We start from the raw sequence: 27,737 nt of genomic DNA, 5'->3' as shown, positions 1-27,737 counted from the left end.
AGATACTTTCACTTTATAAACTAACATTTTCTTCTTAATAAAATTGTATTGTGCTTAAAAATACACACTTATGTTAACTCTAAGTATAAAAATTTACTAACTAATTATTTCACACAGTATTTAAGTATTTACCTAATACTAGTACATTTTTATTCGATGCCTATTTTGGATTCGAAACTATAATCTGTTGACGTACTACTGCCGGTACAAATATTTTGTAGAATATGTCGATGGATTGGGCTACAGCTAAAGAATTTTGACCGAATCTCCATTCAAAATATTTTCATCGTAATTTTGTCACTAGTTGCCAAAACCAGATATAATATAGACTGAATATTTAGGATTCAGCAAAATAATGATGTTATTGTCAAACAAAATTGTTAACTTAAAAATACATTTTACACTATCACTTGGCTGTGTGAGTGGTAATGGCAATTTGCGACAGCGTTTTGACTTGTTCAACGGTTTATTTTTCAAATTTAGACCTCAGTACGTAGCTCTATCGCTCAAAAAGTAAGGGTTTGTTATCCTTTGAATTTTGGCCTTCCATGGCGTATTTATTTGGTTGAATTGTAGTCTTCGATGCGGTCGTTCAAAGTTGTACTGTAAATAAATTGAATTATATATTATTAAGATGCTTTTATCATGAGGGTGATTCCTATTTCAAAGTACAAATAGAAGTAGTCGGGTGATCTCGATAAGTACCTGTGCGTGAGTAAGTAAAAATTGTTAAATGCTGAAAGAAATAAATGAGACTTAACAACTTACATCACTAATTCTTCTGAAAGGCCGAGTATCTTGAGTTTCTTCGGGTTCTTCAAAATACGAGAATCTTTTTCGTGCCGGAGTTCTCTTTTTATTGGCTCTATGAGTGACGCTTTCATGCCTATCCTCAATTATATTATCTTTCACTAATTTTGGTGTATGCAAAACTTTCTGAGAATACTCTCCATCACTAAGGTCATTCAAATGATTGAACTTAACAACCTTCCTGTCATTAGTTTCGGACGCTTCGGTATCACTTCTTCTGTCATACTTGTTAAACGTTTCTTGGTTTCTTGGAATAGGTATATTATCAGAATCATTTTCTTCATCGTAGTCATCAATGTGTTCGAAGTCATTAGTAAGAATCGCGGCATCCGATTTATGACTGTGAATGTCTTTTAGCTGTCGATCCATGTATGTTTGTCTACCGTTTATTTCACCGTTTAACTTCAAGTCGCTATCGGATACCAATTGATTATATTTATGACTTAGAATCTCAAGTAACTTGTCGTCTATCATGTCATTGCGTGACGTGTCAATCTTCTTTTTATGCTGTTCTTGTATGTGATTATTTTCTCTACTGAATTTTATAACCTTATTTTCATTCTTAACCCTATTGTCATTACCACCAAATCTTCGCGTATTATGAAAATGTTCATGATCAAAAATATGTTCAGATTTAAGTTTCAGTAAATTCTTTAGTTCTCTAAATTCGTCTTCTATGTCAAGAGCACCTGGTTTTTGTTTAAGTTGCGGCAATCGTTTCGCTCGCTGCATTTGTTTATGTTTGTTCCATACGTTTTTATAGATTTTTCTCATTTTAGCATCGAATATTTCTTTTGCTTTGTAATCCATATCAATATTACTAACTTTACGTTCTAGGATGTCAAGCAGGCTCATTAAATTATCGTCGGTTAAGTGTTTTATAGGATTTATCCTAACTTTGTCGCTGTTATATTCATTTCTTCGACGTGGATACTGTTCAGAGTCTTCATCAGTATTGTCGTCTGTATTAAAAGTTTTGTGTTTGTCTGTTGCTTCGAAGCTATTTTCATCAGATTCATCTTGTTTTAGCTGTTTCCCAAGAGAGCGGCGAACTACACTCACCTCTTCATCATCAACTTTGTTTGAATCCTGATTTTTGACGTAATAAAAGCGATTCTTTGAATATTTCTTAGAAGATTTCGATTTCACTTTCTGTAAATAAATTAGTGATAAATCATTTGCAGGAGATCCAGGACGGTTTAACAATACAAGTTAAGTAAATTACCTCATGTTTTTCGTTGGAATTTTCTCCACCTTCGTTTCTCGGTATGAAAGTTAAATTGTCATATCTGAAAACATGTGTTAATATTAATGGTAGGCCACTAAAGAATAACAGGAGTAATTGACTATTCTGCTGTGAGCTAACGACATAGTTGAGTAAAATGAACTCTATTCTATTCACAGTAAAGTTCGTAATGAGTATACCGATTACCATAATACTTAGTTGTGAGTTGTTCCTTACCTCAGTATGGGCGGTAGAGCGTTATTATAAGTTCTTTCTACCAGCTCACTCGGAGCCGGTTCGATTTTGAAAATTGGCAGAAAAGCAACTTGTTTTTTCTCTTCTGATTTCTTCTTCACGAATCTTGTTTGTACTGGTTTGTATTTATATTCGTGTGCTTTGAAGTGTTCGGCCTTTTCAGCTTTTGTTGCGTGAGTGTGGTCATCTTTGAGCAATGCTGCAGGCTTCTCGGTGAACAATGTTGCTTTCTCGTCATCGTCTATATCTGGTGATGTTACGTAAAGTATTATTAAAATTTAATTATTTTTACCATATTGTGTTTGAAACGTCGCTCTTAGATGTGTAGTATACTGTTTTTCTTCTAAAACTGCAAGTTTTACTTTCGTAGGTTCTTGCTAAACTTGTAGACTTGCTATCATATCTAGTGTAAAAGTGTATTAATATCGTCGTATTTTTAAAACGTTTACCATTGTTAGCTTTGTCTTTTACATTAATGGTCTCTTTATGGTTATTATTAAGATGTTTGCCTTAAGAAGATTTCCTTATACACACGTCTTAATCTGACTGGCCTGTTATTCTAGTGGTTAGTGCTATACCTTAGGTTGTGGGTTCAATTCCCACCCAGGACAAATGTTTATGTGATGAGCACGATCATTTGTTCTGTATCTAGGTGTAATTTATCTCTAATATGTATGTATATAGAAATATATAAGTATGTTTATCAGTCGCCTAGAGCTTATATTACATGTTTTGCTTAGTTAAGACTAGATGGCGTTGTGTGTAAGTTGTGGAATATTATGATATGTGCTGTATTTTAGTTTCATAGAAAATAATTGTGTTGTAAAATTACTTATTCAGATCGCTCATTTGGTAAAGTGGTTAGTGGTGGCGCAGACTGCTATACCCAAAGTCGAGGATTCGATTCCCACCCACGACAATAATGTTTGTGTATACCAGTATTTTTGTATTATTTTTCTTTTATTTTAATCTTTACAAAGTTATATGTGCCTTTGCTTGGTATGATACTAGACGTAGCGTGTTAGTTGTTTAATATTATGTCACAGTGAGCACAAAGGAATCTTTAAAACCATGAAAATTACATACCTTTCAATTTTTCACTTTTCAACCTTGGTTTAAAATACGCTGCTGCCGTTGAGGTAGCTGTAACATGATCCTTTATGATTTTAGGCATTGGACTTATAAGATTCAGTACTGAAATTTACATATCTTCCATTTTAGGTTAAATTCTACTGCTACAAGTAGTTATCTAGCCATCAATTAACACGTTAATTTGAGAAAGGTAATTTTATGTTTTTTTTTTAAATGTGTAATAATAGCGAGTTAATTAATCTTTTATGAGTAAAAACTTGCAATGTAACACATATAATAAGGGGTAGACGAGGCTCAATGTACAATGTTAAATATGAACAAGTTGAAAAACAAAAAATAAAAAATTATTAAATTTATTAAATCAAAGCATCAAAAAATTCATCGGCATCGCTGCCGGCTGGGAGTGTGCCCAAAAGGCTGGCAGCATTGCCACGTTGAATGGCAATGCTAATCCTCTGAGCGAGGTAAAGCCAGCCTTTGGCTGTAATGTGTGTTACCTATATCCAAATGACATTTCAACAATCAACAATCGTTAACGTTAGTAAATAAAGCTCTTCATGGTTGTGACATTTCATTTCTAAAAGTTACGTGATTTTAACCGATCATTTGCATATATTCGAGTGTTTTCCTTTGACGTTAAAAATTGTTGAATGGAACTAGGCTAGGTGTAATATAAGGGTAATGCTACGACTTCACGGATAGCCGAGTGGTAGAGGTCACCACGCCAATCTTACATCGTTGTGCGCATCGTGTCTCGGGTTCGATCCCCATAGGCCAAGCACTTGTGTGATCCACGAACGCTTGTTCTGAGTCTGGGTGTCTTTGTGCATGTGACTTGAATGTTTGTGAAATCCCTCGCGACACAAGAATTATATTCCTTAGAGCGGGAGTAGTATTTAAGAAAGAAAAAAGATTCTAGGCATTCTGAAATGTATAATGTAATCTCATATCACTTACTTGGCAGAAGAATCTTGTTATGTGAATCTGGATCTTCTACGCAGAGGCATCCATCTGATTCCTTGTAGCCTATTGGACAGCCACACTGGTCTGTGAACCCTGTTCCGGGTATGGGGGGATCCGTCATGTACACAGGCTGCGACACTTGGGGACTGTCCGCGAAATTGCATATTATTTGGAGAACCTGAAAAAAATATTTCAGTGCGAAAAAAGTGTTATAAAGACTCGTCTCCGAGCGTTTTCTTTGAGTCTACTCAATTTACCTGACTAGAATTCGAAATGCTACGATTGCGGCATTTTACTACTATCAATACTAAAAAAATATATCACGTTTTTTTTTAATTTGATTCAACACTACCTTAAGCAGGAATTTCGTGGAAAGAACTATTTTTCATCATCAGCTGACGCGGCGACGTTATTAATAAATGCATTGTTATCAATTCGATTGCGAAGGTTGTTTACTTCTTGCGAATTATAAGTACTTACGTTGACTACATCTTGCCTGGTGTTATCAGCAGTATTGTATCTGGTGAATGCTGATATTCCACATCCCATATGCGTTGATCCACCTCGGACTGCATTCAAGAACAATCTGTCTACCGCTGAAAGCCTAAAAGGCAAAAAGAAGAAAGTTTAAGTCTAGATATTGCATAGTATTATATATTGTGTAGATATTGTTGAAGCATTACAACATAAAATGCATATTACTACATGCATATTACTACACATTACAACATAAAATCGAATCGAATTTGTCCACCAAAAAAATTTTTTACAAATAGTATTTTTATGTAAATAGGATGAATGTTATGACTTTTCGACTGAATGAACCGATTTTGTTGATTCTTTTTTCATTTGACGTGAAATAGCTGTTATTTGGTTTAACAAAACAAAATGTAATTTTTTGAGCTTTATTAACTGACGTCAGCGATTGTAGAGATCTCTCTTGGGAGAGTAGCAGAAGTCGTACCAAGTCGTAAAGTAAAACTTGAAAGGAGACAATCCACTGAACAGCACTGAGAGTTGTCTTTTTCAAACATGCAACGAGCTTACTTTAAGAGTTGGTGGTAGGCACAAAGTCACAGCGTTTTTTTTATATTCCGCGACTTTCACACAACGCCATCTAGTCTCAAACTAAGCAAAGCTTGTATTATGAGTACTAGAAAAATGATTAACATACTTATATATTTCCAAATACATACACAATTATAGATAAATTACACTCAGACACAGAATAATGATCACACTGAGAAAATTGCATTGGGCATCAGAATATTTCACTCTGTTTCCAAAGATCACACTTGTTGAGTTGGATGGATATAGGGGAAGACCAAGAAACGATGGATGAATTGTGTAAAAAGCGATATGGCTGAAAAGAGTGTTTCTTGTGAGATTACGTCACATAGAAAGATATGGAAGAGGAAGACAAGCTACGCCAACCCCAAATAATAATTGGGATAAAAGCGGGGGCATGATGAAGTTTCCAAAGATCGCACTTACTCTTCAGAGCCCGGATAATTCAATATCATATCTTTAGTAACAGTTTTATCTTCAGGAACCCATGAGTTTAAACTCTGTCTTATTCCGTTCATGATCTTCTTCTCCGTGAGTCCTGCATCCGTCTCATTGACGTTTGAGGAGTAAAGCCACCCATGGTCGAAGAAGTTCAACATGGAGATACTCTGGCTGGGGTTAGAAAACTGATCTGGAAAAATATTTACATGCTTTAAGTGTGATTTGTATTAGTAGCTAAAATAACGGGAATGAAGGAGAGAAGCGAGGAAGAAGGTCATGCCTATGAATATGTACTTATGCAAAGAGATATACGTATGTCTTAGTAGATAGCGCAAATAATACAAAAACAACACAGAAAAATATCAGAGAGCATACATGGAAATATACAAGTCACTTGGACATAAACACCCAGGCTGAGAACATTTGATCAACGAGGTAGCTTACGTCGGGTTGAAATTATCAAATTATCATTTCCTAATTAGTTAGTTGGATAAATAGTTCTTTACAAAAGGTAAATCAAAATGTAACTACTTACTAGTTGCTCGACACTCGTCACCCTTCCCTAAGAAGCATTGGTTGGCCAATATTTGCGCAAATGTGGCCAATTCTCTGTCCCATTTCTGAAATAGTAAAACGGAAGATAGAATATAGGCAGGAGGTCTTAACTTTTACACAAACACTGTATTGGACGTGAGGCGAAAAAAATGGATAGTTACAAAATGAGTTTACAATGCATGATAAAAGACTAAAAATGTTGCTAATAGTATCTATTTCCTCACTGACAGTATACAGTAATAGTGGTTTCTTAGGTTTACGCGAATGGTAGACATTGAAATGAAACTACTTTTACGGATTTTATCGCGGTTTATGCAGGTATCATGGTCACGGGCAGACTGTCTGCCCGTGACCATGATACCTGCAAAGGTTTCGAAACGTCGGGAACTAAAATCTAAAATTAAACCGCGATAAAATCCGTAAAAGGAGTTTCATTTCAAGTATACAGTAAACCAAATATTTGCAGGTTTTTCAGGTATCAGTCATTAGTGTCCCACTGCATGGCAAGAGCCCCCTCCCTCATTCCATCTCACTCTATGCCTAACAGAGGCCAGTTTCGTGCGAAAAAGTCAAGTTCTTTGCCCAAAACTCATTTGCCATTCGGCAGATGTGACCAGTCCCAGCGGGATTATCCGAAAGGGTTACCGTGGTACACGAAGGGCAAAGTAGGGACATGGGTGGATTTTAGTCAGTAGGGGTCTGACACTCTATTACGGAAGCGGAAGAAGTCATTTTGATGATTTCACATGCGAAAAAAAGATGTGGCCAGCCCAGCTACACTTAAGCCGCAGGTTTTACCAAATTAATATATGTATTTAGTTAGCTATATTTACCAGGCGCATGATTCCGTATCCTCTAGGTAAGAGCTTACCATCATTACCCTTTTCCACACCAGTTGCAACCCTGCTTCGAGCACTAAAACAGTAATATTCACCATTTATTATTTTCTACATATAATTTTAATCTTTATAAAACGACTGATGTACTAAAGATTTTAATCCTTGTATCGCAGTCAATTTTAAAACAGTCAAAACACAGGCGCAAGGATCAAAGAAACAAAAAGTCTTCGAGAAATCGTCTTTAACTGAATTGCAAAGATTGAGAGGGAGTAATATTGATACCTACTCTCACTTAACAATCGGATTTCCAGACCCCATTTTTTCATCAGCCGCTGCTAAGAACTTTCTTGATCAAGCGATCAATATTGCACTTTAATAAGAAAAAAATATCGAATACATTTTGTTGATTCAGAACTGGACTTACTTGTTAATAATTTCGAGGAACAAATCCATCATTTCAGGGGTTATCGTTGTATGCTCATAGTTGCGACAAAGTGGTCCTAATGGGGAAGACTGAAAATAATAAATGCAAGTATTTTAAACAATAATTTCGTTCAGACAAGAACTCTTCTTGTTTTTTTGCAACAGGAATGAGTAATCCATAAGCATAAAAGAATTTAATCATGAATCGCAGGAGGTTTTACAAACATTCAATTCACATACAAAAAGACACCAAGACTCAGAACAATCATTCGTGGATCACACTAATGCTAATGCTTGTCCTACGCGAGGATCAAACCCGTCGCGCTCTACGAGTTCGGCGTGGTGAAAAACCACGCGGCTATTCATACAGTCACCATCTAATCACTGTATAGACAGCCTGGCGACGAAAACACAGCGGAGTCTTAGATTTTGGGTTCCTTTTTACCCTTTCGGACTTGAGACTTTAAAATATCTTTGCTTATATTCGCCAATCAACTCACTTCATCATAATACATGCACATGACGTGAGCCCCTTCATCACAATGCTCCATTTCCGGACAATAGTCTGATATGTAGATGGAATCCTGTGACGCACCGTCCAGTACCCATGAAGATAGCGATAGTTTCAGACGAACTGCTATGAAAAGGATTATCTGAAATTGTAATAAAATAAAATAATTTAAATGAAAAAAATTGGTAAGCGAGACTGACTAGCGAAAGTGATGGGTTCTGTACAAAAAGGAAAAACCATTAAGAAAAATGGTCGGAAATTATTTCTCGGCTTGATTTTTATTAAATTTTTTGTTATCTCTATTGCGGCAACGAAAATACGTCGTCTGTGAAAATTTCATCTATCTATGACGGTTTATGAGATACCGCTTGGTGACAGACAGGCTTACTGAATCCTTCAGAGGTCTGTCTGCCCCTTTTGGGGAACAATAAAAGTCATTTTATCAGAAAAAAAACTTACTACCATAATAAGTAATTATAACTTACCTTAAAAATCATTTTGATTTTTTTACAAACACTTAAGACATAATAATATATTTAAATTTTATTTTTAGTTATATTAATATCATGAATTCTTTTCACACATAATAAAAACATATTTTGTAAAAACTTAAATTGTTACGTTTTTAATATTGGTCTATATTTTGAAGTCTTGTTTTCAAAGTTTTAGAATTGTTTTAGATTTTTTTCGTCTAGCTATTTTTTATTTATTACTAAAGTTGTTTAATGTTCTTTGTTTCGTAAGATTTATTTTCTGTTAATTCACGAAACACTTCACAAGCCTTCGAAACACAATCCCATGTGTTTTCTCGTTTTTCACTATTTTCAGTGCTTTATGGCGACAAACTCGATTCAAAACATCGTTGCTAATCGACCAATCATTGTTTGACTGAAAACTACTTAAATTGAGTGTTCTTTTTATTTTTTTATCAATTCTTTTGTTTTGTGTTGTAAGTTTTTGTCTTGGTTTGAGTCTGACATACGCCTTATAACGAAACAATGAGTGTTACATAACTTTCCAATGAAACCTACGATAGTGTTATAAGAAATCATGTAGAGTATGAGGGACAATGCTAAACCTTTTTAGCATTGTCCCTCATACTATCGTACTAACCTCATATGTATCATTTTAGCTATACTAAACCTTTTTAGGGTTTTGAAAAGCATAAAAAAGGAATCTTGTAGGCCAAGCTATCAGTCCGTGATCTGGCTGTATCTACTGAAGCAAAAAAAAATCATAGATGATAAATGTATTACTAGACTAAAAAATACTACCAATGAGCATCGAGGTAAATCATCAATTATTACGGTCTTAATTTAATGATGATGTCTTTTTTTGTCACCAAAATCATTCTTTCTGTTTTGCCTATTTGTGCGGAACCCTCGTCGTCGTCACAAACATATTTTAGTCCTGGTTTCGAATACCGTAAGCAAAAGTTATTTCGGGAACTTAATTAAACCAATTAAACTCGAAATTTATAATGTAATAATATCCCACCTTAGTTTATAAATACCTTGTAAACCAATGTTTTTTATTGTCTCCCTGGAAAATTATAATTCGTCTGGTTTTATGTAGATTGAAAATACGTAAATTATGAATATAACATTTTATATGAAGAGGAATTATAAACGTCAAATTATAGAACCGTGCCACTTAGCTACGCGGATCTAAAATTACTATTTCATGAATCTTAATTGTCCTGTATTTGGGTGTATTTATGCATATGACTGGACTGTTTGTGGAATCCCCCGCGACACAAGGATTGAATAACTTAGAGCAGGCGTCATTTAAAAACTGTAGTAGGCAATGAGCAATATCGTCTTTCTTAATCGGGGAAAAAAATCTCAAAGTGGAAATGAATATACGCAGAAGAGTAGTTTTTTTCATTTTATTATTTCATTTCATTGTTTTTAAGATACATCACATTATTACTAGTACATGATGATGATGGATCAAGTTAAACGTACTAAAACTTAACTATAATTTTCTCTTAAATTGCATTCAGGTTCACTTAATAACACTTGCTTATAACTATATAATCTAAATCGTTTATTTAATATTTACATCGATAAAACCTAAATTAATTACTAGAACATAACTATTTTCACCAAATGTTGATACACTTTCAAAATTGCTTATCAATGATTTATGAAAGGTTTCTCAAACTTTAAAAGTTACATAAACGGAGGAAAACTGCAACCGCACTGTCGCCGACTGCTCATAATTAGGGTTCCCGGTTATATAAGAAACTAGTAGACGGATCCCGATGAATACCTACTCGTAAACTATTGTATCATTTACTTCTCGGTAACATGTCGAATATAAGCTTGGTCTGATTAAAGGACCATGTCACATGGATTTTTGGGTATCTTTAGAAGCCGTGCAAAAATCTAGCTCTGTCAGGCATGTAGAAGTTGTCGGCTTGTGTTTTGGATCCTCTGGTCCTGTCTTCCCGGTTCGGTCGCATCCGTCGCATTGGCCGTTCGTTTCCATGCTGAAATGATATTAACTTCGTTATATTATCCATTTAATCAAGAACAGAAAGAAATCATTTATTGAAATTATTATTTTATGTAGTACTTCTTTAATGTCAAAATACAATTGCATCTTTGCCATCCCTTCATCGCCTCCTGAGTCCTCTTATTGGGGGAAAGAAAGCAGCGCAAAATACTCCCCAGCATTACGCTATTACTCCTTTCTTAACTAAACACTCAAAGTATTGCTAATAAGGAATTAAACTATTTGATCAAAAAAGAAAAAAAAAACAAATCTTAGGTCAAATGAATCTCAATAATGAAGCACATGCTGTGTGAAAAAGGTTGATAAAGGCAACTTACTTCCATTTTCCGCCTGAACGACCGAGTGTGTTGCAGCCTCCTTTCGAGGTTCTCCAGTTTGTCTTGGTAATACTTTCTTCTCTCCACACTCAACACATCGTTGGCATCATTGTGCACGTAATAGTTTTTACTTCTACTCCTTTTAACCTCAGTTCCTCTCCTATGTTTCCTGTCAAGGTCTTTTCTATAAAAAGTCCTATCACCACGTCCAAATTTTTCCCTCTCATATTTATCAAAGTTCCGATGTTTGACATCTTCTACAGAACTGAAACTATTGTGTTTATAGTTTCTATATTCTTTATTTTCGTATTTGACTTGATTTCTTGATGCAGGTATATGGCTGTATTTGCGATTTTCCTCTGAATGGTCGTTATAGAATTTGCGATCGCCACTCTTGTATTTGCGATCTTCGTTGAGTTTCCTGTCCAAATCCTCCATAAATTTATGTTCCAAGTCACTGTACCTGCGATCACTATCACTGTATAATTTATGCTCAATATGCTCATTATATTTTCGATCTATTTCGTTGAATAATTTGTGATCTATATTGTCGTTATATTTACTATCTAACAGAGCATCAGGTATTTTGTCTTTATGTTTTCGTTCCAAAAAGTCAAAAGCCTTTATCCGATTTGGTTTTTTACTTTCGATATGTTTTATGATTTTTTTGTCATCATCCATATTTCTTTCATCATCACTTATATGGTTGGACTCGTGTTTGACGTATGTTTTGGATTCTCCGAAGTCGTTATCTGGGAGTTCTAGCTCGTTTAGTTTAGATTGCTTTGGAGAAAGCAATTCTACTGGTTTACCAACAACAGTGCCGTAAATCTTTCTAATTTTTGCATCGAACAGTTCTTTTTCGTTACCATCGAGTTCTATGTGTTTGACTTCTTGCTCTAGAGTGTCGAGTAGAGACATCAGTTTGTTATCGTTGTCCTCTTTAGCTTCGACATCTGTGTCATCAGAGTTATTTCCCCTTTTTAGATATCGTTTGAAGGTTATAACTTTCTCTTCAACGTTGTTTAACACAGTCTCAGTAACCTCTTCATCTTTGTGTTGTTTATCATCTATTGCTGTAGTTTCTTCATTAGGTTGTTGATCTTTTTGTTGTTGCTCTTCTTTCTGCTCTTGAGTGTTTGTTTGCGGGGGGGATTCCGTATACTGGCGTTCCTCTTCTTGATGTGATGCATATTCTTGTTTGGATTTTAACAAAGTATTTCTTCTATATCCTTGCTTTCGATTTAAATAGTCATCAACCACTTTACTTAAGTTCGAAAAGTCCTTTCTAGGTACTACGTCTTTCATTAATGTCTCAAACGGGGAACTCATACTCCTCCTGCCGGGTAACTTAAACTGGGCTACTCTTGTAAAAATGCTTGATTTCTAAAACAAAATACCAACAACAAATGTAATGTGTACCAAATAAGGTATAACATTTGCTATTCAAAGACTACGAGTAACAAAACTAAATAATTATATTAGAGAAAGTACTGCTAAAAATACATAGATTAATACACTTATAGGCAGATCTTGGTTGATTATGGATCATTGCAATCAAGGGATTTATCGTTCCAGAGGTTTAATTAATTTCTATTAATGCACTTATATTTTTTGGCACAGTGTTTGAAATTGATCTAGGACACGGGTTTACAGATTTGAAAGATATTGTTGTGTCTATAATTGAAAAAAAAAATGGTTATTCACTAATATTACCTTAACCGTCGGGGTTGGTTTAGGTGTCTGCTTTTGTATCTGCGGTAATGGCTTCTCCTCATTAAGGGGATCAATCAGGCTTTTCTCATAAAACTGACTTCTTAGCACATCAGTATATTTAGATAACGGATTTTGCGGTGGTCCTATTTCATGCGGTTGATTACTTGATTCTGGCAATCGAAGTGTTGGAAGTTGAAATGTTGGTAGCTGTTCGATATCTGTTGGGGGCATCCGTACGGCTGGTAATATGGGATACTCAGGCCTCGGCGTCGTGAACATTAATAGTTGGGAATGTATATGAGACGGCGGTAATGTGGGTAGAATAGGTGGAGGTAAAGGTGCCCTGTAAATACTGATATAATAAATTAATAGATTCACACAAGGTATAGTATAAGAGGTAGATCTTCTTTTCATTATATTAGTGGTTTAAACCGCCCGTAGGCCTCTAACGTTCCTTCATACTCTTGACTATTTCTTAGCTTGCTGGTTTCTAAGCTACCTACGTTTTTTTACCATGTTTAGCAAGCGAAATAGTTTCTAATTTAGACATGAAGTCGAAATGACTTCTACGACCTCTGATTTAGCAGTCCAGCGGTTATACCACTGAGTTATTACAGCTATAAGGGTTAGGCGTTTATTATTAAAAAGCTATTTGTCTCTCACTGTAGGTCTACCCGTTATTTTCCCAAATCGTGATTTATAGTGGATTACTTGGTATTCAATAATCAGTAGATCTATAAGTATGCTGACTTGGTAGATTTAATTCTTTATGGTAGGTTTTTTTTTTCGTCAATTTTTGAACAATAAAATTCTGCCTAACCAGCTTCATTGCTGGATATTTGAAATCATATATTGTATGTCTGTCTTTAAAAGATACTCACAGATCATTGTTATGCAGCGTAGGCATCAGTACTGATTTCAACGGATGTGGCATGGACGGAAGATGGAAGGCGCGCTGAAAATATACATAGGGTTTGATAGGTGTTACTGAACAGACTAGCTCGATGCCTAATCCTACATTTATTTTTTAATTTTTTGGACAATATTTTCGTTAAATAGTAAGTTTATTTACAAAAGTTAAAGAGCAGATGCTTGAGTAACGGTACTTTTTGGAACTCCATTGAAATTTTATGTAGCGAGAGAGCGTTGGGCGCGAGGGGTTGGAAGAGTCAAACTATGACAGTAACTAAATAATAATTTACCTCTTTTCCCGCGCCTTCTAAGATGTCAAAAACCTCAACAGACTTTGCCCTTCCAAGGCTTGTTAAGTTATCCAGTCTGTAAAAAAACGAATTATTTGACTTATCAAAATTTTGTATGTACGTAATAATTAATAATCTATGACGGAACGGAAACCTGGATACTAAAAGAATCAGCATTTGACATCGGCATCTCGCAATGAGTTAGTGTGGCGATCATTGCTCAAAACTTGACCTATTTTTTTAAAGGCTTGTACCCAGTTACGTGACATACATAGGCTGGTTATACATACCCATCCACCCAATCTACCTTCAGGCATTCAAATTCAATATCCCTAAGTGAAGAGTAGAAAAGCAGAAATAACAAAAGCAAAATAATATTATTTCTTTTGATGTATCCGTTTTGGCTTTACAAGAAAATAACGTTTCATATATAATTGGTTCTCCGAACTCAAACATAATGAGCATAACGATTGCTAAGAAAAGTTGATCTGATCCTTGTACTATTAATGGGAGAAGGAATTTATTGAAATATAAAGAAGACAAAAGATAATTGTCGATGGAACATTGTGAAAGAATAAATAATTTAAAATCATTGTAAAGGCAGTCGCGTTAAGGAAGCCGAACCCAATATGTGTCGTACCGCATGCTGCCACGACTTATTCTATTGGCAAACCTAGGCGAGAAAAGCATCTTTTAGTAAGACTTTTGACAAAATTGTAATGCCTTAGCAGATATCAACATATTATTATACTTAAAGGATGACTGTAGGAAGGTGATTTTTATTGACACCTTCATTTTTATCACTCAAGAAATTTTACTAACAGACCAATTGAGTCACTTTAGTGCACTTACTACCTTAATATATCGGAAGGGCAACTTTAAGAGATTTTTAAAGATCTTACAATTGCTACTTTGCTCTTAAATAGAAAGAGACACCATGATCTAATCAGGTACATACTTGAAACTGATGTAAAAAAGTAAAGAAGTAAATTTTTGGAAAATAAAATCCTTCATCGACATTCCTTACCTATGTATTACGAAGTCTGTCAGCGGCTGTTCGATCTCTCTCGCCTTCTCATACAGTTTGTGAGAGGGGGCATCCTCAACAGTGAATATTGGGAGCAGGACGAGGGTTGGTTCGCAGTTCCCTTCCGGAGCGGTGCACGATTCTGGCTTAGGTGTCGGTTCTGGAAAGATTTTTGTTAAGTTAGTAGTAGGTAGAGTTAAGTTTCAGTTTAAAGAAGTCAGTTAGATTTTAAGATAATCTGTGGTATTGAATTTTGCTGGTGTCTTAAAGTTAAATATTTTATGTCTACAACAATTTGCAGAAATAAAATTTCAAATGAAAACTTTTTAGATACCTACGCACGCATTTATGAGAATATCAGTAATATGATTCATTCAAGTAACCCTTTCAGACAATCCCGCTGCCCCGGCAGAACAAAATTCAAAAAAGACTGAGGTGATTCTTTCCGACGGATTAGAAGCATAAAAACAACCACAAGATCATTAAAACAAATTCAAATGAGGTTATATGCCGTGCCCTTACTTGGTGCTGGCGTATATTCGGTGCAGAGACAGTCGGCGTCCTCCCGGGAGCCCTCCGGACAGCCGCACAGGCTGGTGTAGCCGTGCCCCGGCCGCGGCGCGTCCATGCTGTACGACTGCCCGCCCTTCCGGGGCCGCGCCGAGTAGTTGCATATCACTTGGATTGACTGGGAACAATTGAAGTATACTTTTCATAAATAGACTGATACTGAAAGGTGATTTTTAAATCTTTTTTCTGTACATGAATTTGGACATACTTTGTAACATGTATGCATGAAAAGGGTACAGAAAAACTAATTTTCACAAAACAGAAACATCCAATTTATTACAAAGTTTGGTTTTCTTCAGCCTGTTTGTACAGAAATCTTTGTAACGCAAGTCAAGCTACACTTATTTAACTCACATTGTAATTCATTTGTCGGTTGTTGTCATAGTAACTGTATTCAGTGTAGGCAGAGATGCCGCATCCCATGTGTGTTGTTGATCCGTATATCATCTCCATGTAAAGTCTTCCTCCTTGGTTTGTTGGAGTTCTAGAAGAAAAGCATTAAATCGGTTTAGAGAAAGGCGTAACTCATTCGTTTCGTTCATTTTCAAGATACGACAGTTCACTGTGGCTCTCAGTTACAGCCAATAAGCTTAGGTCTCCAGTTCTAATTATTTGCGCCCAGTTTTGATATAATGGTGTTTGACGGTAGAAATGTCTAGTCAATAGGCTCCCAAAGCCTACATCCACTTCTTGAATGAAATACTTTTAGAAATAAATGTCTAAAGTGTAAATAAAATGTATCACCAGATTGTACTTTAACCATACAGAAACACACATGTTGTATATAAATATATAAGAAAACTTGCACACAAAGAAAATCGTGCGTAAAAAATGTCTTGGTTGAACTTCGGAAATTCAATACATATTGAGTAACTTTCGTACAAGTTTCCTTGCAATAAATCAGGGAGAACTAAGCTAGGAGAAAAATGTTTGTTTGTCATGTTTGGGAATGCAATGTGGATAGCAATTTGCAGAAAAAGAACTTAAAGAAGGAAGAAAAAGAACTTATATTTCACGTTTTTTTATTTATTTATTTTATTTATAGAGCTTAGAGTTCAGGTCGCCTAATTGGTAAATGTAATTATATTTTAGTATGAATTAAAAAATCCCTGAATCTCTTCAAACTCAAGCTCAGCCATACTTTAAAAGTTCCAAGGACAAAGAAGGTTTGATGTAAGAGAACCCAACTTTGGGTTAAGCTCGCCTTTGTACATGAATTTTCCAAGAACATATTATTGTCAAGTGTGTGTATTTAGGCGCAAAACATAGTTGGTTGGTAAATAAAACTTCAATCACTTACAAAGTCCAATCCGGGTACTTGGTCAGCATTTGCTCGGTTACCGAAGCCTTCTGCGCGTACCAAGACTTGAGGGTCTGGGTGACGGCATATGAGAGCTTCATCTCGTTGAGACCTGGTGATGAGGTGGCTGGAGTCCTCGACATCGGGTACCAGTCTGGGAAGGTGAAGCGAACCAGCCCTGCGGTCTGGCCAGGGTCTGGGAACCTTTCTGTAAAATAAATTATTTTGGTCCTTTTAGTATCAAGTGATATTGCGATACACTAAGAAACAATCAGTAGGTAAAAGAAATTGGTTGGCACACAATAGGGTCTTTGACAAAACAAAAGCTGTTTAGTTCGTCAGACAGATTTCCAAAAAATATTGGATACCTGTTTTTTCTTTTATCTCGTAAACAAAGAATTAAGGGGATAAAGTGATTTAAAGTCTCGTGTGACGTCACTTACTAGCAAGTGACGATACTAGCCCCCAATACTAAACTTAAGTCGTTTTTTATCTTCTTTACTTTATGATGTTATGATAAAATGAAAAATACGCATTGTATATTTTTGATTCATGTCTTTATATGTATGAAAATAAATAACTAAATCATAATTAAAACCTCATTGGAGATAAATAGTTCGCAACCTCATGCATAAAACCTATATAGTTACTGTTCGCGCCAATACTGGCTGGTTGTAAAATAGAAGCGCGGGTATATTTGAATTTAGGATAGTGGATTATAAGTTTGAAGATAAGTGTGATTATTGCGTATTATTAAAGTTAGTAATTGTTGAGATGTAATTGATGATTGTGTTGTTAATATTGTGAATATAGATTGTGTAAAGTTACTAAATAATGTGTAATGATTGGACAGCGCAAGACTGGGGAGTTTGTTGCGCCGTTTGTTCTCTCCAGCGCGCTTAGCAAGCGGTGACGGGCGGGCTTTGTTGGGAATATGTCCAGATAGGGTTAGGATTAAACGATAATGAGATAATGAGGCGTGAATGTGTGTTTTATTGAATACCCTATCCCGATGTCCGCTATCCTGACACCCAAAAGAGAGCCACATTTGAGTTTAAATGAATATCAATGTAGCTTGGCCATGTGCTGTAGGTACTGTGGGCAGGTAGGTACAGATTTCTGAAATAATTCATTATTCAGTCTAAATTGTTGTTTTTGATGACCCAGCTAAATTTGCTAATATTTATCAAACACTTCTCTCCCACAAAACAGTAACCATCAATAACTTGATCAAAGAACGTATTATTAACAAAAAATTATATCGAAAGAAAACATGTGTTTTAATGAAACTGTAGCAAAGAAATCCATGAATTAGCTAAGTAAGTAACTCTTTGTATAAATAAATGAAGATTCTCTGAATTTTTCCCTTCGTATCCTTGTATCGTCAATACACATTATGCTCAATCCTTTTAACAAGTCTTCCTGATTATACGAGTAAGATTAAATAAAATCTTTCAAGAGCAAGTTAATTTTCTATCCGAAAAAAGGTGTTCCGTACATTTTTTTCAAATAAACAACAAAAAATCGCCGTCCATCAAAATGACCGTATCAATCGTTGCTTAAATAAGATTTATTCTTATTATTTGTCTGAAAATAATCAACTGTTTTTCTATCACGGTTCATAATATAAATCCTGATAGTCAAACAAACAGAGGAACCTTAGTATTAGAGAGAGATATCGCGTTTTGCTATTTCTCTACGGAACTCTAAAAAATATTCTCCTAGAGGGCAATCCCTTTGAAAAGATAATTCTTTTTATTCGCTCACATCAGCCGCAAAGTTGACGAGGCTTTGACTTGGATAGTATTTTTTAGTCTAAGAACCCTTTGTTGGTCCAAGCATTGAAAGGACTTGACGTCCAACCCAAAATTCTTGAAATAGTGAAAAGCTGGAGTTTTGTGTTATAATACCTTAAGGTTTTACCAGGGTTTGTATTATATTAAGGTTTTTTCAAAAGATATTTAAGGAACTAATATGGAAAATTAGATTTATTTATGCCCTTTTCAGATGTTGTACTTACTGGTAGATCTGCACAAATCATGCCTTAGTACGCATTGGTTGGCCAGCACTTGTGCGAAGGTTGCCAATTCGTTGTCCCATCGCTGAAACCACAAGGTACAAACTCTCACCCTGGACAACTTTAATATGGCTTGACCGATTTTTTATTAGACGAGTCTCAAAATACAAAAAAAAAACTAATTTTATTTTGGTAGGAAAAACGTAATTTCAGTGTCCTGATCTCTAATCAGGACACGTTTATCATTAGATGTCAAAAAACTTGTAAAGATTTCGTCTTAATCTTGACAAGAACGAATTTTTCATTAAAGTATTTATATTAAAATATATAATATAGGAACATACCAATCGAAATATTCCGTATCCCCTCGGTAACAGAACACCGTCTTTCCCAGTTTCTTTGCCGGTAGCTAATTTGCTCCTGATACTGAAAAGGAAGTATGTTATGAAAATAGTTATAATTCTTATCCAAACTTCTTAGGGTCGTAAAATTGGGCAGATTTATTGAGGTAATATTCAAAATAAGTTACATTTAGAGGGATTAATTAGATGGATCGATTTTTGTTACTCAATCTATCTAACTAAACGATTTAAGTATTCGATTTTGGATGTTCGATCTTCATTTCTTTCTTCGTCTGATATTGAATTTTTAAGCAAGCAACTCTGATGAATATCTGAAATTATTATAAATGCTATATACATGACACCACTGACTATCTACCTAACACAAAAATTGGTTGATTTTGTCCTTAAAACTTTAAAGGGACTTTAAACCCCTTGTGGTAAATTTGATCTCTCTTTAAATATTAAAATGAATCCTTTTGGCAACTAAACATGAATATCAATATAACATTCTATAACAATCTTAATATAACCCAATATATATTTTACATCGTTGTCGTTAACACAAAAGCTTCCTGTTTATTTCAATTCGGTGGAGGAACCCAGAATAACTTGATTTGAGCTGTTATAAGGTTACACAAACATTGTGTGTGGAATTGAATTGCTTGATTGATTTGCGTGTATTGTCGCTTCACGTATTACCATTTAACTATATTCAAAGGAATTGTACGGATTCTTCTTATTCATTTCGTATGATCGATGTACAATTTCGAATCATAGAGGACCTTTAAGTGACTGAACACACCCTTGAAGAATTTTAAGGCGTGCTGCTTTCCTAACGATGTTTTCATGTGTAGGCGAAATTGAAAATCAAAAGTTCGACTTAGGTCCCTGCTTCAATGTTAGCTCATGATTAAGGACTACGGTTGGATACGAAACTAGTAGAGCAAATGCGACAACCACGCGTGACTAAACCGTTGTTTAATAAATAAGTGTTTATACTTTGTATTACGACAGCGCGCTATGTTGTGGACTTTCTTCTTTACAGCCAGAGCACTTAGGAAGCGGTGAAGGGTGGCGTAACAGGGAGGCGTCTGGATAACTTTGACGTTCAATAAGTGCTACTATGCAGGCTATTTTGAATAAATGGATTTTGATTTTTATTACGCACATGAATTCGTTAAGATGATAGTGCGTGGTAAGATTTGAACCACTACGTAGTAGTATTATTCTATATCCTGTGCCACTACGCTTCTTCTTTGCCTACTAACGTATAATTATTAAACATGAACTTACGCATTGGTTACATCAAGCAGTTGGTTAGCTAATTCGGCAGTTATGGAAACGTTTTGTGGATTGCTGCAGCGAGGACCCATTACGTGATTCTGGAAAAAAAGAATAAATTTGATTTCGATTTCGATTCCCATCACAAACATTTTTTTGATCGATATAACGTCGATTTGGCAAGCGGTTTTGTATCGTTTTCTGGTAAAGCCACAGCATGAAATAAGAAAGAAAGCATTCTGATGGTCTAAGGCTTAAATCCAGGCTGAAAACTTTTGTGAGATGAACATTTCCGACGGTAATTTTAATCCTTGGTTTCTAAACATAAAAGTCATATGTCCAAAGACAAATTTAAACTTTAAACAATCATTTACGGAACACACAAATACTTGTATACGCTTGGATTGAACCTGCGACACATCAGGCCAAGTGGGATTTGCTTGGTATCCTCTACCTCTGTGAAATCAAACGTCTTGAGGTTCTTAGGTAAAATATCTATTTCAAGGTCATTACAAAAAAAAACACACACAATTTACTTAATATTTTGACCACTTTTAATACAAGTAACATTATCCGTTATCATCTCCTACAATACCTTTCTATACAAAACAAAGGGAATAGTTAATGCCCTTCATAATGGCACTAAAGATAAAAAGATCCCAAAAGATTAGCCCTTAATGTCCCACTAAGATATAAAGGAAAGTATGGTATTATGACAAAGGCCTTAGGGGTGGATGCATTAATTATTAAGCTTAATTGAAGATGTGCTTATAACTATTATGGAGAGTTTTAAATGTTATAAAGTCTTGGTTTTAAGGGTTTTGGTTTGACTTGTTTTGGTTATCAAGGCATTATGTTGCCTATTTAGTTAGCTAGGCCTCTTTTTTTTAGAATTATGGTCAGTTCGTTGGCAAATCTTGTTTAGGTTCGAAACAAATTTATTAAAAGAGTTGATTGTAAGACTGTTTTTTCTAAGTAATGTCTATTGGGGAAGAAATGGAGAGTGTTTTATACAATTCAATAATCATTTCCTTTCAATTAATTCTACTATGGATGAAAATGTCAAAGCCCTTTTTATTTTTTTGCCCTTGTAATTTTCCACTTTAAACATTTGTAGACTATTTCTGAATATTGTAATGAAAGACGAGCTGGTGCTATTACATACAATGAAATTTTAAAGATAAGTGGTTACAACTTGCACGTAGAAATCCTCAAGAAATATAGGCTAGTTTGGTATTTTTCTCCTGTCAAGATTATATAGATACTAGCTGTTGCCCGCGACTTCGTCTGCGTGGCTAGAAGATATAAGCTATGATTTATATCTGCCCTGTTTTTTCCACATTTTCCATTGCATCTTCGCTCCTATTAGTCGCAGCGTGATGGTATATAGCCTAAAACCTTCCTCGATGTTCCTCGCGTTTGCAATGTAAGCGCAAAAAATGTGTTTTTACGACCTCACATTAGAAACCTCAAAAATTGTAGCCTATGTGTTATTCTGATGTATAAGCTATGCAATATATGTATGTATGTGATGTATAAGCATTGTGGTAAAGTTTCATTCAAATCCATTCAGTAGTTTTTACGTGAAAGAGTAACAAACATCCATACATCCATACTTACAAACTTTCGCCTTTATAATAGTAGTAGGATCATAAAAAACTTAAAAGCATTTATACTGTATACTGTACAGTTACTCAACTGTTTTGAGTTGGACTCTAGATAATTTTGTTATAATACGTGAACGTCTTCAAATTTCAATATTCAAAGATATAATTCAACTAAACACAAGACAAGTACAGATAAAACAATAGACATTCGTGAAATTCTAGTCTACTCAGGTATTCCTCCACATTATAGTTGGTTCCTATGAATCATAGCGAAATTCCGTATCCACTTCGGTATTTGGAACCTGAATTTGGCAATCAGGCAGACTGGTGCTCAAAGCATTGGGTATATTGAAATCTGGAATATGATTCAAGCTATTAGTAGAGATGGAGCATTTTACGAATGTCATATTGAAACTGACTGTGTCAAATTGCCTAAAAGTATTAATTGGAATGTTTTGATTAAACATTCGTGAATAGCTGGTCTTCATGATAGCCGATATAGCAGTTATAGCTGCAAAATATTACATTTAATACTAAATTAGATTAAAGTTAGCTTCCTTTATACCAAATTTTATCGAAATCAGTCCATCCGTTTGTGCGTCAAGATGTAACAATCATAAACTCATATAAACTTTCTATGAAGTAAACTTTACTTACATATTATTAGTCGATAAGAGACCCACTTTTTTAAATGTCACTCCATTAAAATTTTACCAAAAATGAAAATTTCAGCCTGCTAACTTATCAGGAAGTGCCTCAAAATTAAGTTGCTAAAATCAGAAAAGTGAGTGTGTAAGGAGAAACGTGGGAAAAATTGCTGAATAAACTCACCGGGTCATAATACATGCACATGACGTGACTGCCCTCGACGCAGTACTTCATGGAGGGGCAGTAGTCGGAGAGGTAGATACCCTTCTGAGAGGCGCTGTCCACAACAAGAGAGCCAGATGCTGACCTCAACGCGACGAGCACGAGGAACAGAGGTAACTGAAATAACGATAAATAAATTATAGAATAATAGGCTGTTCGACCGTTGGGCAAAAATCGTCACCCACTGGACGCCGAAGTAAGGATATCGTCGACGAGGTCGTCCGCGACGAAGGTGGTGTGATGATCTAGTCAAATACGCGGGGCGCACGTGGCTGGCAATAGGAGAGGAGAAAGAGGGGTTTGGAAAAGAAAGGGGGACGCCTTTGCCCATCCGTGGGATCGAAAATAGGCTATATAAAAAAAAGAGAATTAATGTATAAGAGAGAAAGATAAAAATAATATGTCTTGATATTTTGCTGCTTAGCGCTGTCACAGTCTAGGATTGTCATTTGTGGAATTCGTCGAAAAAGATGGCAATACAGAGTGGTGAAATAAACTCGCGTTAAAATAAGTACTTAGTTAAATTGTTAAAAATAATGGTAGAGAAAGAAAGAAAAACATTATTGTAGTTTCTTTGTTTACAGGTTTGTATTAATATCATTGTGAAATGCTACTTAATTCTAATTTGAATAAAATATTTTTTTGTTGTTGTGTGTTTTTTATTCTCTAAATTAAAAATAGTTTTATACATTTGAGCGTTCTTGAATTAAAAAATATATACCTAATTGCAGTTTCCTAAATTCATGAAAGATTGAATGAAGGATCATTATTGTAAAAATAGTTTCAGTTAACTCTTGTGGACTGGGCATTAGATATATATTTTTATCATTAAGCATGTTCTCAAACATTACTTCTAAAACTATGATATCAAAGCCCGTTTCGCCAAGCGTGACACGTAACTACACGTTAAGAAAAAACAGAAGACCAAGTGTTCGCCAATTTTCAGTTTATATCAACATGCTAACCTCCATTTTTCCATTAACAACTTGTTTTTACAATTTAAGACATTTCTTTTACTGTTTGCACGCGATAAGCCGTTATTAGGTTACCTTTTTCTTTTCATCAAGATAAGGTAGAAGAAATCATAACAGAGCGTCCATTAAACGGTTTTCTTCAGCAAATAGATGATTCATGTGTTGTTGGATTTTTTTTCGTTTTCACCTAGTTTCTCAGAGAATAGAGGTTAATTTTGCTTGATAGCACAGTTTTATCAGGCTTGTATTGCTACATCTTTTTTGAAGGACTCGTTGTTATCGTACATGCTTGCGACAATTTTAGACTTACGAATCCAGATTTGGGGGTTTCGATTTTAGAGGTAATTCTCTTTGTAATCTCACTTTTCAAGCCTTATCTAGAACTTACATACACCATAATAGGTATGATGACTGGGTGTAGCAAGTAGAAATCTATTTAGTCGCTCAGATAAACAATTGTTGATGTTTTCACATTTTTTCCCTTATCTGAACAATAAAAATTGAGTGTATAATTCGTATGTATGTAATATCTTTCATTGTTCCCTTATAATCTAGCGATATTTTTTGTTCTGATGCAAGGGCTTCATAGACACTCCATAACATGCATAAAGACACCCGGACTTAAAATTCGCTTTTGTGATTGTGGGGTCGAACCTGCTGCCAGGCGCTTACAGTAATGCTTAACGTAGGCATATTAGCCGGTAATTCGCATCGCGAACATACTACACCATGGGCTAAGAAATGAAATTAATAGTTCACTTTAAACATTTTTTTTGCACTCATACTGTGCTTGTATCTCTTTTTGCTTTTATCTCTCCTTTATCAGGCCATAAAAAGAGAGATAAATCAAGCAAAGTATTGGTGCAAAAACAGTGTTTATAGTGAACTAGTCTTTGGCCTATAACTTAATAGAACGTCATGATTCTTTAATATTAATAAAAACATTTAGGTGTAAATATATTGCCCATAATATTAAACACCACATTATACAGGGTGTTTGGCAGAACGTTGAACATACGAAAATGGTGGATAGGTGGGGTCATCTGCTACTTACTCAGCCCTAATTTATTTGGCCCTGGCCCACTGGATATTTTTAAATAATCTTTTTTCTTTCTTCTTTTTTCACCACTTTCTTAACTTTAAAGTGTATTTTTTAATAAAATGGGTAAAACAGGCAATATTAAGTTTTTTTTTTAATCTTTTATACTTACAAACACCCTGTATAGGCTTAACATTTGTGTGATCACCGAACGCTTGTTCTCACAAGGATTAAAGTTCTTAGTCCGCGGTATCTTTATTGCAGTTATAAATATAAGACACTTAATTCTGAGAGTCATCATCTCAGCCATCAGAGAACATCTGCTTGCTCAACCTCCTCAATCTATTTGACTGGCAAACTTAGATCTCGTGTAGTTATGCCTCGCCATTGCCCATCGATCGATCTGGTTTCTGATCACAACCTATTTTATAACTGTATATTTCATTGCTTTATGTAATTTTCATACTTGGTGATTTTGCATTGCTGACATTTTTGAAATTGTAATCTCCAAACATTCAAGTCACATGCACAAAGACAACCAAACTTAGAACAAAGTATGCATAGATCACACAAATACTTGTCTTACGAGAGGATCGAACCCGCGACACATCATGCTCCACGTAACGGTTTGGCGTGGTGACCACAACCACTCGGCTATCCGTGCAATTCAATTTTGTGTTAACATTAATCTCTTATCCATGACTTTTAACATTACTATCAACAATTCTATTGAACAATACTGGTCTCGTGCCCTCGCTTCCTTTACCACAACATTTGTAAATAAAGACACATAGTTGACAAAGAATGTTTAATTTTTTTGACATTCGTTTAGAGTGTGCCATTTTTTGTTTAATAATATGTTGCTTTGTATGACAATACTATAGCTGTATTTATATCTCTATTAGTAATTGTAAATTTTGTGTCTGTTAAGAAAACCTCTTGATATAATATAGGTATATTTGAATCTAATGATGCAACATCATCATCATCATCCACAACCTTTGTCCTCCCACTTCTGAGCATAGGTCACCCATTTCTCGTGCCAATGTCTGCGGTCCTGTGCCAGACTCAGCCATGCCCCATTGGCTTATTTGTTATCATGTCTAGTATTTCTAATCTAATGAATACTTTAAGATCTAAGAAGACAGGGATAGCCGAGTGGTTGAGGTCAGCGCGCCTCGTCGTGGGTTCGTTCCCTGCGTAGGACTAATGCTTGTCCCGAGTCTGGTTGTCTTTGTGCACTTGACTTGTATGTTTGTGAAACCCCCGCGACACAAGTATTAAATACATTATTGCGGGAGTCATTATAAACAAAAAACTTTAACACCCATGGTTGATGTACAAACCGGTGTCACAGTCTGAGCCGCTTGTAGATCTCTAACGTGGCTTACACACACAGGAAAAAATATGGATGATGGTGCAGCAAGTAATTATTACATTGTTATACGCAAATGAATTCAAAAAGGCCTTAATGAATCTTGAGATTCGAACCTAAGACCTTTGATTTGGCAGTATAACGGTCATACCATAGGATAGTGTTTTAGGGATTCATGAGCAAAGTGGAAAGTGGCAACTTATTTTTTTAGGTTTGTCATGCATGGCCAAAATGGAGTATCAAACAAAATACACTAATACACTAGCATTATGAAGATTCTATCAACATTGAACTTTATAAAATTATTTATGCCTGTCTTGAAACTAGGACTACCAGCACCAGTGGCAGTTGGAAGGCCTACAATTGTATGGGTGTCTGTTATGACAAAAGATGAGTTATAATATGAATAGAGAAACTTGTATGAAATTGGATGGATGTAATATACAAGCGGAGAAAGAGTGAAGAAGTATAAAAATAGCAAATAGGGAAATACCAAAAAATATTATAAAAAAGAGGGAATACTGAGATAACGAGTAAAACTGATGATCTTAAAAAACACAAGATACTGATCTTAAATAATTGGGAATATGGCTAGGGCGAATTAAATATGATTTCTTGGCAACACTAGCCGGTAAATGCCGCCATTTTGTAACGTAACTAAAGTTATGTAAGAACTTACCTTTGCGAAAATCATGATGCCTAAGAATATGATTTGGTCATAATATGTTAAACGAGGTTTTGACACTGATTAGAATCTTTTGTATTATCACTTTGATTTTAAAGTACATTTCATGTAAAAAGTTTTCATTTAAAAATATTAATTTTTTGCGCTTTTCCAGTCATTTGTACAGTTCCACTCTACCTTCAAAATAATTTCAAGCTTTTGTTTCTAAAATTTACTTATAATCGTTATAAATTATTTATACTTCGAGGTTTTGAATTTTTCGATTCGATTCAATTATTTTTTCGTTACTTGGTCTTTCGTATATTGTTGAAACGTATTTCTTTTTTCATAACCACTGAAACGTTATTGCGTTATAAAAATATATTTTTTAAAACAAACACTTTTCACTCTAAAATTAAATTATTTATTTCGGCATTCAATTCCACAACAGCTATCAGTTCGATCCAATAAACATGAATTCACAAAAATTAATCAAAATTTCGAACAAATTTAAAAACACATATGAGCACCGTTATTTTTTTAAACGACATCCGTTGCAACCATAAACATTTACTGACATTTCCAAAGTATGTTTCTGTGCCACACAAATTATGTTTAGTCTATGAAAACATAATAAAACTACTGAAGACCGTTCAAAGCGGACTAAGGTCGTATCCGTTACTTGCCAATACTTTTTTTACAACAAGTTCTGAACAATGGTGTTTAGAGTTA

The 27,737-nt window shown here is 35.0% G+C and overlaps 2 protein-coding genes across 5 annotated transcripts; both read right to left on the bottom strand.

The window, feature by feature from the left end:
* Window positions 1-357: 357 nt before the first annotated feature.
* Window positions 358-7,762, bottom strand: LOC113498870. Of its 2 annotated transcripts, XM_026879029.1 has the most exons (11): window positions 7,673-7,762; window positions 7,243-7,324; window positions 6,390-6,474; window positions 5,840-6,044; window positions 4,826-4,949; window positions 4,340-4,523; window positions 3,377-3,433; window positions 2,273-2,537; window positions 2,036-2,099; window positions 769-1,962; window positions 358-603 (listed from the first exon to the last, which is right to left on the bottom strand). In XM_026879029.1, the coding sequence occupies exons 1-11, from the start codon at window positions 7,702-7,704 to the stop codon at window positions 487-489; spliced, it is 2,409 nt and encodes an 802-aa protein (XP_026734830.1). In that variant the 5' UTR covers window positions 7,705-7,762; the 3' UTR covers window positions 358-486. The 2 variants fall into 2 exon arrangements, with proteins under 2 accessions (XP_026734830.1, XP_026734839.1); XM_026879038.1 differs by lacking the exon at window positions 3,377-3,433.
* Window positions 7,763-10,469: 2,707 nt separating this feature from the next.
* Window positions 10,470-27,673, bottom strand: LOC113498838. 3 transcript variants are annotated; one of them, XM_026878990.1, is made up of 15 exons: window positions 27,584-27,673; window positions 27,021-27,360; window positions 22,915-23,070; window positions 20,489-20,577; window positions 19,196-19,277; window positions 18,855-18,936; window positions 16,835-17,042; window positions 15,889-16,018; window positions 15,487-15,652; window positions 14,965-15,124; window positions 13,938-14,013; window positions 13,617-13,690; window positions 12,736-13,087; window positions 11,020-12,405; window positions 10,470-10,676 (listed from the first exon to the last, which is right to left on the bottom strand). In XM_026878990.1, exons 2-15 carry the CDS (start codon window positions 27,033-27,035, stop codon window positions 10,554-10,556), a joined length of 3,099 nt encoding a protein of 1,032 aa, XP_026734791.1. In that variant the 5' UTR covers window positions 27,036-27,360; window positions 27,584-27,673; the 3' UTR covers window positions 10,470-10,553. The 3 variants fall into 3 exon arrangements, with proteins under 3 accessions (XP_026734791.1, XP_026734783.1, XP_026734799.1); XM_026878982.1 differs by having other exon boundaries at window positions 27,536-27,662; XM_026878998.1 differs by having other exon boundaries at window positions 12,736-13,078; window positions 27,536-27,662.
* Window positions 27,674-27,737: the final 64 nt, after the last annotated feature.

The sequence above is a fragment of the Trichoplusia ni genome, chromosome 1, assembly GCF_003590095.1.
Source record: "Trichoplusia ni isolate ovarian cell line Hi5 chromosome 1, tn1, whole genome shotgun sequence".
NCBI classification, from domain to species: Eukaryota; Metazoa; Arthropoda; class Insecta; order Lepidoptera; family Noctuidae; genus Trichoplusia; species Trichoplusia ni.
Note: the sequence above shows the minus strand (reverse complement) of the source record. Positions and strands in the feature narration are given on the sequence as shown.